This window comes from Sprattus sprattus, assembly GCF_963457725.1.
Source record: "Sprattus sprattus genome assembly, chromosome: 2".
NCBI classification, from domain to species: Eukaryota; Metazoa; Chordata; class Actinopteri; order Clupeiformes; family Clupeidae; genus Sprattus; species Sprattus sprattus.
The window spans coordinates 65,053,947-65,068,827 of record NC_137921.1 but is presented as its reverse complement, the minus strand read 5'-3'; the positions used below and the strand labels follow the sequence as shown (position 1 = coordinate 65,068,827).

Genomic DNA, 14,881 nt, shown 5'->3' with positions numbered 1-14,881 from the left:
ATTAATCGTGATTAATCAGCGAAATCATGCAAATAAACGCGAATAAAACTTTTAATCGTTGCCCAGCCCTAGTTAAGACTTGTTGTATTTCCACATCAAACAGATTCCAATTTTTGGTCAGTAAAAGTAACAGTGACGAGGTGGACAGTGTAACAGGAGGTAGAGAAGTTGTTTAGTAATCGTTTAGTAATCAGAAGGTTGCTAGTTTGATTCTCTGTCGAAGTGTCCTTGAGCAAGACACTGAACTCCTAATTGCTCCTGATGTGCAGTGTCAGTGTAAAATGTGTATACATCCTTAAAAGTCGCTTTGGATAAAAGCTTCTGCTAAATGACTAAATGTAATAATAAATGTAAGTAACTTGTGCAAGAATTTTGAATGATGTAAACTCTGGTTTGGCTTGTGGTTGCCATGGTGACTCCATCAATGGCCCAACAGCAATATGCACTGTTAATTGGTCTCCTTTTTCAGATTAAAAAGATACTGCTTAGCCCAGTAACACTTCCAATGAATTAGTACTCAAACTGTCCATATGGGCCCTGTATCTCCTAAGGTTGCATTTTATCATCTCCGCTGCAGCCTCGCGACTGTGGAACAGCCTCCCGGACCACTTAAGGGCAACACAGACACTGGACTGTTTTAAGACTGGCCTAAAAACCTTTTTATTCAGAAAGGCATTTCCTACTTTTTTTTAAAACATATCGTTTTCTTAAACTTTGCTTTTGCTGAGAGCTGTTTTTTAGCACTCTGAGATTCTGCTTGAATGAAGAGTGCTCAACAAATAAAATAAATTATTATTATTATTATCTTTGGAGTATAATGGCCTGAGCACCTATTACCTGTATTTGCAATCTTTCTTGGCATTTTAGAGTGTTCCAAAAAGCCATTTTTACATACTTTTACACTATGGACTATCTTCTTGAGCATCCCTCTTGCTGAAGCAAACGTCCAGATGATTTAAAACACTTGACCATAATTTTGAGCTTTTCTGAGTGATTTGAATACCAAAATGGGTTATAACTTCAGACTGCAGTAATAATAACAGCAATAATAATAAGATTCAAATATATCGTTCCATCGTAAGATGCGTTGCACCTAAAGCTGGTAGAATTGGTGGTCACCATGTCTGGCATCCCACAGATGCACAGTCACCCTTTAAAGCAGCAAACTCACGGTGCTGGCATGGGTGAGAGACTCATTACGGGAGCTTTATGCAGCTTTCGTCTCAAAGTGTTCCCTGGATCCATTAGCATGCTGAGAGCCCTGCTCTATTTATAACAATGACAAACACAAATGCACACCCTCTCTTTCCCTCACACACACACACACACACACACACACACACACACACACACACACACACACACACACACACACACACACACATATATATACTGACAAAACAAGATACCAGCACAGGAACACTTGAAAGGAGTCTCCAGGTCTAATTTCCTTGTTCCTGCTGCCAGATTAAACTAACTCACCCACAGGAGAGTGATAACATGGCTAATGCCCTGCTTCCTAATGTTCCCAACATTCAGAAACTCAAAGCACTTCTTTTTTGAGGTGTATATTGTGTTTGGTGGCAACACTGAAGCATGAAGTTTAAGTTCAAGCTAGCCTTTGTTGGCAAGTATAAGCAAGCACTGTTGTAGGTACACCTGGAATTCGTCCACTGTGTCCACTCTAATCAGAACCTTGCGTATGGTTTAATCCGGAACCTATGTAAAACTTCAGCCCACTGTAACCTGATGCAACTTTAACCATACCCCGAGTTTGAACAAAAGTCAAATATCTACATTTGTTTCTCTCCCTCTCTCCGCTGGCTTTGCCAGGAAAACACTTTTCTACTCACCTCCAGCATCGCCTGGATCACCTCTCTCGTTCGCCCACCTCCAAGGGTGTGGACTTACTCTCTTTATTCTCTTACAACGAAAGAGAACAGACAAATCTCTCACTTTTGTCTACAGCAAACAATTGCCTAAGATCTCTTGTTAGCCAAACACTGACTAACTGCTAACGTAAACAAAGTAAGTTTGACGCAAGCAGCTTACCAGAGATCTGCTAGCTAACTCTGCAACAGGAGCAAACCAAGACAAAACACGAAATCACGGAGCACTGCAACAGAACGAGCGCTCGAATCCTCTGACCTGAACTGCAGCGTAACACAGATGACATTACAGCAAGGACAACTTTCCCCATCTACAAACATCATCATCTCTTCTCTGCCTCATCAACGTCAGCTCCGCCAGCACGACTGGTTACTCCGATAACTGGGCCTTTAGCTATCGTAGCATTATCACAACTTGGCTACGCATAGGACTGTTTATGTATGCCATAGTTCATGAATTTCATCTGTTTTGTTTACCGAACATAACTGTTTATACATTTTCATGGTTAGTTGGTAGTTAGCTTCGCCACACCATCTAAGGGTTATCGTTAGGATTGCTCCTCCGAGACATAGGGCCTTCCATGAATCACAAACCATTTCCCTCTTCTAACATGGCATCGTAACCACACACAATTACATACTGTATACATTGGCCTTCACATAGCCACAGACGCAAAGGGAATACTGGAACATTGTGCTGCATATAGGCTTGTCCTTTTCCACATCACATGTATGATTTGCGAATGTTATCGAACAAAGGAACACACACACACACATTCTTTCTGGCGCGCTCCTATAAGCGCAACCCCGAGCCCACAAGCTCACACACACACTCCCTCTATGTTACACATACACATACTCCTTCAATTCATAAGTAAGTTAAATTTAGCTATATTAGACATTGTGTGTTATTTTCTTATCATCGTGTAAATAAATACTTCGATTATATACGCTGGTCTATTTAATGTTATACACCCGGCGCCTACTCACAGGGTAAGTTACCTACATAGTCTGGTATTTCACCTACACTCTGTATGGCTCCAAGATGCATTAAAGACAGCTGGCTGACTCTCAACCAAACGGTCCTGTATCACTATGCAGGGAATTTTGGTTCAGTAGCATTCACACCAACAAAGACAACATGGAGACATGACTTGGACTGCCCTTCTATCTGCTTCCTCTTGTTACCGAACCTGCAATGCTCCATCACAAACACCATCTGTTCCCAGTTTACATCCATTCAGTTTGCAACCAGTCTTGTTTTCTAACAACTGATGGCCATTTATAATAGCATGAGCAATTGCTGGTATGATTCAAGCAAACTTCTCCCATTTGAAGTGTGATATTTGCTATGAACTGTAATTACTGAGTGACTCACGAACATAAGGTGAAAATGAATGTCATAAATCGTCTCAGTGTGAGTCAGTCTCATACTCTGGTAGTTCAGCCTAAAGTATAGTCCCCATAATAACAATCATGGGGTCAATTCACCTGAAACAAACATGAATGCATCCTTTCGTTCCCTCCGGTCATTCCTAAATTGGCTCCTGAATGTATGTCTGTATGTCAGCATAGTTGACAGACAGACAGACAGACAGACAGACAGACAGACAGACAGACAGACAGACAGACAGACAGACAGACAGATAGATAGATAGATTCATTGATTGACTGACTGACTGACTGATTGATTTCTGATTGTCAGATGTCTCAGACTCACTGGAAAGTTGTAGGCGCAGTTTCGGCGCACCATGGCGTACTTATTCTCCAGCTCCAGTTGGTAAGCCTGACTCTCACAGTGGCCATTCTCATGCTGTAGCCCGAGAAAGCAGAGCTTCTTGTAGAACTCCAGGAACCATAGGTGCTGCTCCTCAGTGAAACAAGCTTGGAGGAAAAAAAGAGCAATGTTAGGGAAAGAGATTCAGACAGAACGAGTCATTAACTGATTCTTCCCCAAGAACAGCAGAAAGTACATGATGAGTAAAAGCATGAATGGAGCCAAGCACAAGATGTTTGGGAACTATCTATGAACTGTCCATGAGCTTTGACCAATGTCAAACAGGTAGTAATGGAGGAATACTATTGGAGATTTTCACTCAATCACACTGCAAAAGCACTATGGGAGAAGACTTTGGCTATTATATATGGCAGGAAAAGCAGGACTGCCCTGGTTTCTCACCTGAGAGCCCATGACACAGCTTCCCATACTGGAAGGAGAGCGAGGCCAGGACGGCCTCGTCAGCCTTGAAGCACTTCTCGCAGAAGGTCTTGACCAGTGGGAAGATGACGCGCGTCCGGTCATCTACAGGCGAGGGGGAGAGGGCTGTGAGAGACGAGCGACCAGACAACACAGAGAAAATCACCAGGCTTTCAAACACTCACAGCACATTCACTGAAGACAAGATGTTTAATTCCCCCTACTGAGCTGAGGTCAGTTTTTCAAACTACCAGCCCCACACAAGAAAAGTAAAACCAGACTATGTCAGTGGCTGTTAGCAATGCACGCACGAACATCAAAGGCTTTCTGAGGTGAACTGAACAATAAACCTGCTCTCTGCTGCTACAGTACTCTGTGAGAGGGCTTATAAATAGTAATTTTCACAGGCAGAACTGTGATTTACACAGAGAGAAATGTGGATACAGGCAATTGTTCCCGCTTATTCTCTGACCTCTTGTGTTATTCATGAGGGCTAGAACTGAAATGAATCCAAAGACAAAGGCCACTCACCACTGTCAAACATCTCCAGGAGGTTGATGATCGTGTCGAAGGCGGCCAGACGCACTGTGCTTCCCTCGTCCCGAGCAAGCTCCACCAGTTCAGGTAGAACCACTGCTTTGGTGTGGTCCAGCCTAAGGGAGAATTGAGCTGTTAGGGATGATGGACTGGTACATGCCAACAGACATCTACATATGGTCAAGCCAATGCTTGTGCCTTATGCCTCAACTGGAGGAGCATGGCACCATTCTGGGTTAGCTAAAGTGAAAGGTTTGCTTATCAAGGAGGATTAAAAACCACAAAGAACACAGTGGTCTTTACCAATCAAAATAGTGTAAACTGATCTTTTTGGTTGAAGTTTGAAAAATACTAAAACATATGCTATCGTCTGGAAAATATTATAGTCAAGCACAGTCCCTCACTGGACTCAAACTCACAACCTCGGGCATGGGAGGCGGGCGTGCGAGCAAGAAGGCTTAAACCCATGGGTGCCAGCGTCTGTCTCTTAAGGGGTCATGGAGTGAGGTTTACTCCCTTCACAGCACTGTGCCTACACATCTTCCTCATTCCTATATTAGTTGTATTTCATTATGAATCATCTTATTATAATGCATGCCATTCCGTGCTGTAGCGCGTTCCATATTTGATTTGATGTGTTGATGAGTTTTTAAACGAACAAAAGCCCATCTACATTTCTTTCCTCTTTCTTTAAATGTATACTATTGTCGGTAGGGACTGCATCGTGTTGAATGCAAAGCATATGTAAATAAGAAAATTGCCATTGCATCCATACTTCTATGAGACTGCGGATGATTGGCTCAGCACTAACATCATCACACCACCACTCACATCGATGATGAGAAACATCTTTCTTTGCTCTGTAATCTGCGGCCATGTTTAGGAAAGACTGATGTATAATGGCCATTCTGGGTACGTTTTTTCCACCCATACATTTTGAAAAGTATACTGTCGTTTGTGACATGACAGGGCTTTGTTGACCCTCGTACAAATCATACGAACTTCCTATTCATCATATCTGCTAGCATACTGTTTAACAGAAGAATCCACATATCCTTTCCTCATCAAGCGGCACAGAGAGCACTAACACTCAATAAAGCGTACCTACAATTCACAGTGCGTCTCTTTGAACATAAAAATCTGTTCAAATAGCTGCATAGTCTTAGAGCACGTTAGTGAAGTCAGTTGGCACTCAGTTGGTGATGCTTGTGCTTCAGTCAGCAGGGGATTTTTGCCATCTGTAGCGGACAAGTTAAATGTACCAGTCAGAGCGCTTACTCTGCCGTTCTGCGGACAGACATTGAGGCTGTTGGTATTTGCCACACAAACACTCACACACACACACACACACACACACACACACATCCCAAGCATGAGAAGTGAAAGGAGAAGTGTAAGATTAAAACCTTGAATAATTCAGCAAGGACAAACGGCACAGCATTGCTTCCAGGAATAAGCAATTCGACAGATCCACAGGTTTACGGATTGCTGAGGTGACCTGTCCATTTGACTTGAGCATGGACGTAACTGCGGTTCTTTCTCGACTTCGTTTGTCAGGCTTGGATCTCACCCACTGGGGAATTGTGCAGCCTGACAAATCGCTCTTCCTATTTGCCTGGACACACTGGCCTCAGGGGGGATAGCAGTCCATCAAGCCAAATGGCTTTTTCTTTGGAGAGAGCGGCAGACTCCATTTTGACTGGAGCTTCAGAGGCCTGTCTGCTGGTGTTTGCCAAGCCTGCCATCTCCTCCCCACGCTACCTGAGGCGAGTACATTACTATACACCGTGTGCCCAGTGTGGAGCCATCACTCTGAGTGAGAGAGAGAGAGAGAAAGAGAGAGAAAGAGAGAGAGAATGAGAGAGCGAGAGAAAGAGAGAGAGAGAGAGAGCGAGAGAGTGAGAGAAATAGAGAGAGAGAGCGAGTGTGTGTGTGTGTGTGTGTGTGTGTGTGTGTGTGTGTGTGTGTGTGTGTGTGTGTGTGTGTGTGTGTGTGTTTGTGTGTGTGTGTGTGTGTGTTTGTGTGTGCGCATGTAGCTCAGTCTCTGTCTCATGTTTGTGATGATGCTGTGAGGTGGTGTGTGTGTTTGCATGTAGAGGGTTGGGGCAGAATCATCTGGACTGCAGTAGCACACAGTCAGGGGACAACTCAGCTCACTGAAGGACATCTGCTGAGAGGTCTACACAGTGATTACACTATCTGTCCATGAGAAATACAAAACCTATGGCACATTAGCGCTGATGTAAGAAGACACATATGCACCCATATGCACGATCCCATCACATTTTAAAACAACAACAACCATGTCTGGCTAACTCTGTTTGAGAGGCCGCAGTTCATTGACAGAATGATTTCGTCCTGATGTTTTCATCTTTTCTTTATCTTTATCTTTTCGTTTTTTACCCTATTCCCCTGGCGATGTTCTCCAGCTGCCGGCACATGCAGGAGCGCACCTCATACTCCACATCCTGGCACAGCGACCTGACCAGGGGCAGCAGGTCCTTCTTCACTCTACAAACAAACAACAAAAGCGTACAAGTCAAGGAGGATTAAAAACCACAAAGAACACAGTGGTCTTTACCAATCAAAATAGTATAAACTGATCTTTTTGGTTGAAGTTTGAAAAAAATACTAGAACATGTGTTATCGTCTGGAAAATATATTGCAGACCAGCACAGTCCCGCACTGGACTCAAACTCACAAACTGCAACTCAAACACAAGAGGGATAGATTGCACTACAGTGTGATGCTTTATATGTACCCTATACTGTATGTGTGTGCAGATGTGCAGATGTGCAGATGTACGTATGCAATCTTTGGTTACTTCAGAACCAGAATTAAGGTAATACTAAACCTTTGTATGCCTTCAATGCACTTTATAAAAAAAGCTTTTAAATGGTCCCGTCAGAACAGTTTCATTTCAGTGGCATCTATCTAATGTTTGGTTGGATTAGACGTGTAATACTGAGGGATAACTCCAGAGAACTCACACAGAGGAGTCAAATTTGCCCGCTACCTTCCCCAGAATCCGACAGCTGGCGAGGCGGGCCTGCACCGATTGAGACAGCTGTGCCTTTGACACCAATGGATTCAGAATCTGTCCAATCAACCAGCAGACAGTGACAAATACAAGTTGTGCATTCATCCAGCAGTTCACACTCATACAATTGCAATAAACAAAAAAATCGATTTAATACAGAAAGTTTCATTATATTATTACTCTGAGATTCTGAGTTTCAAAGGAGATCTTCTAAACTTTTTGTTGAGATTTTCAAAAGAAAAAGCAAAGAAGCCATTACCTCCTGCCTGATGGTCTCCTTTGGTAACGCGTCAATAGCTGCAAGCAAAGTCTCCAACCAGGCATTGCTGACCACTGAAGGCACAAATGAGAAAGCAGATTGATGTCATGTACCCTTGTAATACAGTATGCTAATAATGACTGGACAACACAAAACGCTGCCAGACTACCACTTTATCAGTGGCACTGAGCTGGAACAGCTAGTAGGTTCCGTGTTCCAACCGTTGAATGCATGCCACCTCTGTTACAAAAGGAGACAAGTGCACAGACAGCTTCTAAACTCATCAGATCCCTGAAAAGAAAGCAATTACTGAAGACAAATGTGGGGAAAGTTGCTGGGCAGTTAACAGTTCTAGAAAGTCAGTCTGGAGCCACAAGTTCTTATAAGGTTGCCAACCTACAAAGGACCTGAGAGCCTGAGGTCTTTAAAAACTAGGTTTGAGCAATGGAGCTGGAACATCCGAGCTCACCTGTCTCCCGATGGTCCAGGTTGAGGAGAACAATCTGTAAGATGGAGTGGGTGTGAGTCTGGATGAGGACGATGTCATCCTGGAGGATAGTCAGAAAGGAACTCGCTGCGGCGAGTTGCATCTCCACCCCAGCAACATGGAGCACTTCCTGTTATGGAGATGGGAAGAGGGTATGATACGATGTCATTGGTTTCCCAGGTAGAGGTGGTTCAGGTGGTCATTTCCATGACAGGTACGTAAGGGAGAGAAGATGAGGGATGACACACAGGGGGTCGATGTTTTTTTTTGGCTCACCCTGACTTTTGGCACCACCCTCCGGAAGGTTTCTGCTGGGTTCTGCCGCACCAGTATTGGCAGGTTCACAATAACACTGGCCCGCTGCACATCCTGGCCCGAGCTGAGGACAAGAACCGCACCAAGCAACCATGAGAGGGAAAACCACACCATGAAACACACAGCATATGAACGCTGTCTCAGCAGCACATTGCTCAATGATGCATTAGAGATGCTAGAAAGAACAATGAGTCACAATCAACAGAGAACATCAAATTGATACCATCAAGAGACAGAGAAGAGATGTTTTAAAAACAACAGAGGAATTTAGCAAACAGGGTTTAATTCCTGTCTTAGCCAAAATGTTACTTTTTTCTGTTCCTTATAAACAGCTGGCTCAGGAGAGGCTGCAGACATAGGGTACTTTGTGAAATTGTCTACAGGCAGCAACTGGGGACCTCAGCATTTGGGAAGAACATCCCCCTCATAGAGATTAAAAATGAGAACACATTATTATGTTCCTAGTGGAACAGCCAGTTCTTATCCTGGAGCATGTGCTTTCAGGGCACTTAAAGTGGAGAGATAGGATGGCAGATTGCAAGCTAAGTGAATTTCTTTTTTTCCCCCTTGCTTGGCCTGGAGTGGAGACTGAACCTGACCACCGGGCCTTGCTGAGAGACAGGGTACATTTCTGCCTTAGGTGCAATACTCCAATTCTCTTCCTCCATTTTCTTTTCTGTATCACTTCACTACCATGTTGCAACGGGTTGTCTCAACTGCTAACTGTAAGGGTTTTGTTTATTAGCCAACTAACAAAGTGCCTGGCTCATCACTCCTTATCTGTCAGCCAAAGTTAATCAACCTAATGCTAAATGCTAAATCATCACCGTTGAGGTAAAAGCACATCAGTGGAAATAACTCCGCAGCAGTTCTGTGTCAGCATTTAAAAGTAGATACTTTAACAATGTGAAGACTTAATTTACATTTTAATCATTTTTTTTAATTGACGTGGGTCAGTTTCACGAAGTGGATACAATGATTGTCACAATGAGCATTTTTCTTATCAGGTTATCATGCCGTCATCTTATCATCTTACCACAAGGTACTTTGAGGTAACCTGACACGGCACAAAATAAAAATGGGCTTCTGCATATAGAGCTTCAGATGTTCAGCTTCAAAAACAACTGAAACTGAATATTTTTTACTTTCATCCCTTCCTTCCTGCCTTTCACCTCAGGGAAACTTCCTGTTGTTCCAGAAATGGCTCCGTGTCTTATCTGTATCCTTTTGCAGTGTTGCTCTAAATAATGAAATATAAACAGGTATCATTACTTTTTCAGGGACGGATTGCCCTCATGTGGCCTTTGTTGGCAGAAGGTTATTTAATAACTAGGAAGCTCTGGTGCTTGCCAAGTGAATTCTGAAAGATGGTAATGCGGTCATGGCAGTTGCTCCTCTTGAATATGGTCAATAAGGCCCCGCACCTTGGCCATGGTTCTGTTTATGAAGCGCTTGAGTGAGAAGACATGAAAGCGCCAGACAGCTGCTACCTGCACGGAAGAGGCTGACTTAATCAATTAAAGACCAGGTGCTGAGAGGTGCTGTAACGTAATCGGACTCCCGAGGGGTGACGCTTTGATCCGCCTCTGAAGGCTCAATGGGATCCGCATTTCCTGCAGGGACACCGGAAAGTAAAAAGACTCACTTCACAAGCGAATTGGTAATGAGGCTAGCCTGGTGAATGAGGTTTCCACGAGGCAACTTTGGTTACAAGCCAAATCCAGGTGCTTTTGAACCATCTTACTTTCCTTTCTTTTTTTCCCCATTTGGTTTTAACAACTCTTTTTCAGTGCTGTCACTCTATACTCCCAAATAGGAAACAAAGCCCTTTAGACCTCTGGGCCTATTTAGAGCCGCTATCACAGCTGCCGTGCCAGCTAATGCCAGCCCATGAAATTCCCCTGTCAGACTGCTCCAGCCTCCCTTAGGTGTGCCTTAAGCTCCCACGAGAAATCAGAACAGGCGAGACAGACTCACAGTGGTGTGTGTGTATGGTGTGTGGGGGGAGAGTAGTAGGTAGAGAGAGAGAGAGCGAGCCAAAGAGCCTGGAGAGACAGGAGGGGGAGCGGGTGGAATAGGGAGAGAATGCTGAGTGTTCGGTTGGTTGCTCTCCAAGAGGAGTGAAACTTGGCACTTGGGTTGTTTTGCGCCAGCGGGTTGGTAAGCCCACACTGCAATTAGTTATCATTTGGCCCTTCCCGTCAAGCTCTGATTTCCAGGGAGAAAGTATTGCTCTTGTAGCCAGCTTATAATGGAAAGGACAAGGTTTCCCCCAAACCTTTAATGGAAGGCAAAGAGACAAAGTTGTAACTCAAGGGGCAGGGGACAATCCAAGGCCTCACTAATCACAGGCCTCAAAGACACACTTGGCAAAGTGGAAACTTTACTTATTTGTAAAGCACATTTAGAAACAACAGGAGTTGTACCAAAGTGCGTTCCAGTCGAGGTAAAGTAGATTGATAATACATTTAGGCAAGAGTTAAAGGGAATAAAAGGACATAAACAACCCAAAAAATAAAAGGAATAAAAAGAGAATAAAAGACAAAATAACTCAAGAAAATACTGAAAACCTTTTAAAAGAGCAAAAATGAAAAGTGATGTGGTGATCAAGTGGAAAATAAATAGTTGAATACAACTGTAAAAAAGAAACCGTAGCTGGAGATTGAATGTCTGAAGGGGTACGGGACTGTAAAAAGTTTGGGAAACACTGGTGCAGGCCTAACTAATGGCCATGGTCCAGACTATCCATTGATTCATCTGTTGATCACCTGAGGTTTAAATTAGTGTTGTTGTCGTTGGATTGATCACAAATGTGTACTGTTGCATAGGCCACGAAGAAAACTAATTATCTTGGAATTGTTTTATTGGGAAAAGGATGTCTTTTTATAAACACCCTTCATGGTTTGTTGCTTTAAGTTGATCATGGTCCTTAACATTCACCTGAAGTCCAATTGAGGTTTACCGAGTAAATAATTGATCTTGTGACGAGCATCTTATTGATATAGAGTTCAGAATCGACCAACAGGTTACAGCTGGCCCCAAACAGTCACAATAGGCTGGGAGCTGTCCATTTGTTACCCTACTGAATGTGAATGTGAATGCACCACTGGTGCATAGCTCAACTGTCACAGCATCATTCAATCGGCCTCAAACAACCTCAATATGATGTCAAATCACAAACGTGGAGTCATTCCAAACAAGAGAATCACACGCCACTAAAAATGACAACATCAGCCATCATAATTTGAATGATGTGCCAAATAATGTGTCACATCATCATCATTATTATTCACCATAATGTCTCCCACAGCCAGGGAGGCTTTAAGCATGTAGACTGATGACGTGGGGGCAAAGCAATTGCTTCCAGATTAGACTGAGTCAGCAGCAACCCTATCAAGCTGATGCACACTCGTACGCTGCATCTCGGGAATAGCTGATGCTGGCTCAACTGAATTTGTCTCATTTCCAAACGGCTGCGAAATGAAACCATAGGGCTTTTGTGATTTGCAAGTGACGCAGGGAGGGGGAGTTACAAAAGAAGCAAACGGCCAACCGGGGGTTAGCGCCGCTGACGTCAGACGAAGGGCGCCTCTCTTCACCGTGTCGCTTGACATGCAAAGCCCCTGGCAGTGGCAGCCTTGGCGGGATTGGTTTATTGCTCAGCCTACATTCCCTCCTGGGTCTATCTGCACCCCCCACCCCTGGCATCACGTCGTCTGGGTCAGGCTCATTTGACTGTGAAGTGGTCAGCTCATGGCAGCACTCTCTCCAGATACATTTCCAGAATTCACGAAGCATACACAAATGCATGCGCATGCACAAACAAAACAGCTGCAGTTTTTTTGTACCTCTCTCTCTCTCTCCCTCACACACACACACACACACACACACACACACACACACACTCTCTGTCTCTCTCTCTGTCTCGCTCCCTCACACACATACTCACAAACGGCATGCCTGGCTCTCTGTCCCTTGCTCACAACACACACTAACACCAATACAGGCACACACTACGTGCTGCGTCACCAGTGTGACTCAGCCACTGTGACGCACTCGCTGAGCCCCCTTCTGACGTACGCTCAGGGAGACAGCGCCAGGCTCCATTCTCTCATTTCTATGTTGCCCATGCAACAGGCTACAGGCAACCTTGACCGCTTCTTTTGAGCCAACTGGAGTTGAATTCCTGTAGGTGGTATAGAAGAGACAGGGAGCAGAGAGAGGGAGGAGGGACGAGATGAGAAACGTTTAAATCTGCTAAGACTTGAAGAGCAGAGGCAGGGACACCCAGCACTGCAGTAAGACTAACTTTGGCTAGGTGCCAATAACCTCCACCTGCCTCTGGACATGGGCTAACACTCTCAGAAGACCGATGCTTCTATTCTGCTTTCGTATCCGAGCCTTCAATCAAACGTGATGAGAGATGAACAGGCCATTTAAGTGGGTGGATGTGCTGGCTACACTGTTTCCGTATCAAATCAAATATTAAAGGTATTATAAAACGCTTTACTCTCTGATGCCACATTGTACTGTGCATTATGCAAAAAGTTAGGATTACCTAAATGTTTAATTCATGTATCAGTTAGACCCAACAACAAACTACTTTTAGCATCATATAAAATGAATAAGTATTCACTAAAAGAAAAAAAAAAGTAGACTACAGTAAACAAACATCTCTACAGTTTCTTTTCGATTTAAGCAGACATTCCGTTTGGACAAGATTAGAGTTCATTTCAATGAAAAGACATAACTTTCACATTAAACTGTATAGCAATAAGTCTTCTACAGTAAAGGTATTCCTGAACCAATTACTGCCGTAGTAAACTCCACGTACAAGCCTCAGTAAGGACTCTTGAAGTGGCACTGACTCCAAGGAATGACATGTGGGGTGGTGGTCAACCCTCAATTACCACCACAAGGAAGTTTCACACCAGCAAAACCCTATGGTTATCTGAATAGTAACCTGTTCTATGTCATGAATAGCCTATACACCATGAATAGCCTATGCACAGTGAGGTTTAATAGCTCTAACCACTTTAACGGTGAGAAGGGTCTTCCTTAGACAAGCAGCAACAGCCAAATGCATATTAGCCTTTATAACTTGCATGACCACACACAATCAGTAAGGGCCATAGCAGTTGGGTGAACATCTGATATGGAGCTGATATGGAGGTGACCTCCGACACGTATTATGACAGGTATCATGATGAATGCTCTGTTCAAACATGAGGAGAGAGAAAACATGCCCAAACCCCCTAAAACATGCCCATTGGCTGTATGATACCGTTCAGTGGGGTCAAAGAGACCCAGCGACACGATAAAAGATAAGATTGCCACTGATTTGAAACAACCTATTGAACTTGTATGAACTTGTTTGCCACTCGGGGACCAAAAAATACACTCTAAAAGCTACTTGAAGTGTTATTTCAAGGATATTTGTGTTTTCTTGGGGCTCTCCATGTTGAAATGAAATTGGAATATTCATGGTAACACAGGTCACAGATTATCTTACAATTAGCCTACGTATCATCTTACATAGGCTACTCAAAACCATGTCTTAAATAAACCTGTTAATTACATTACATTCATCAAACATACAAACACGCCAACCTATAAGATACTGCTTTATCATAACACCTATTTTTGACGACAATAGCTTACATATTCAGGTCAATGCAAATTAATGATTTATTTCAATTGACGACACTCAGTTCAACTCATGCATAAGTTTCTAAATGTTCCAGAAAGAACATTTATTTGAAATCCCTGTAGGCTGTCGAGCACCGGTGCACGCTAAAAAGGGAAGCATCACAAATTGCTGCCTTGATGGGTTGAGGAGAGCTGCGATGGTGAATAAAAAAGAGTGTCAAAAAGGCACGCCCCCCCCCACACACACACACACACACATTGTCAGTGCCATTACAGGCCTACTCCACTCACCAGCTCCTGTCTCTGTCATCTCACAGATTGCCTGGCAGCTCACTTTTCACAGTTTGAAGTGAAAAGCCGACAGGGGCAATTAAATTGTTCTCGGGAACTAGTTTGCCACCCATGAGAGTCGAGGAAAAGAATATGTCCCCAAAATTAGCCCAGGGAAGGAGAGCTGTCTTGGTTTGTGGGTTAAAGTAAGGCCTGAAAGCACAGGACCAATTCAAAT

General features: G+C 43.7%; 1 protein-coding gene across 1 annotated transcript in view; it reads right to left on the bottom strand.

Annotated features, from left to right (window-relative positions):
• ppp4r4 (protein phosphatase 4, regulatory subunit 4) overlaps positions 1-14,881 on the bottom strand; it is a gene marked incomplete at both ends in the record, with an annotated part of 30,583 nt that overhangs the window by 12,255 nt on the left and 3,447 nt on the right. Inside the window, 8 exons of the mRNA XM_080832149.1 lie at positions 3,610-3,773; positions 4,069-4,212; positions 4,618-4,739; positions 7,027-7,134; positions 7,614-7,720; positions 7,923-7,996; positions 8,392-8,539; positions 8,686-8,788. Coding sequence (XP_080688275.1) covers positions 3,610-3,773; positions 4,069-4,212; positions 4,618-4,739; positions 7,027-7,134; positions 7,614-7,720; positions 7,923-7,996; positions 8,392-8,539; positions 8,686-8,788 — 970 coding nt within the window. The remainder of the gene's footprint in view (positions 1-3,609; positions 3,774-4,068; positions 4,213-4,617; positions 4,740-7,026; positions 7,135-7,613; positions 7,721-7,922; positions 7,997-8,391; positions 8,540-8,685; positions 8,789-14,881) is intronic.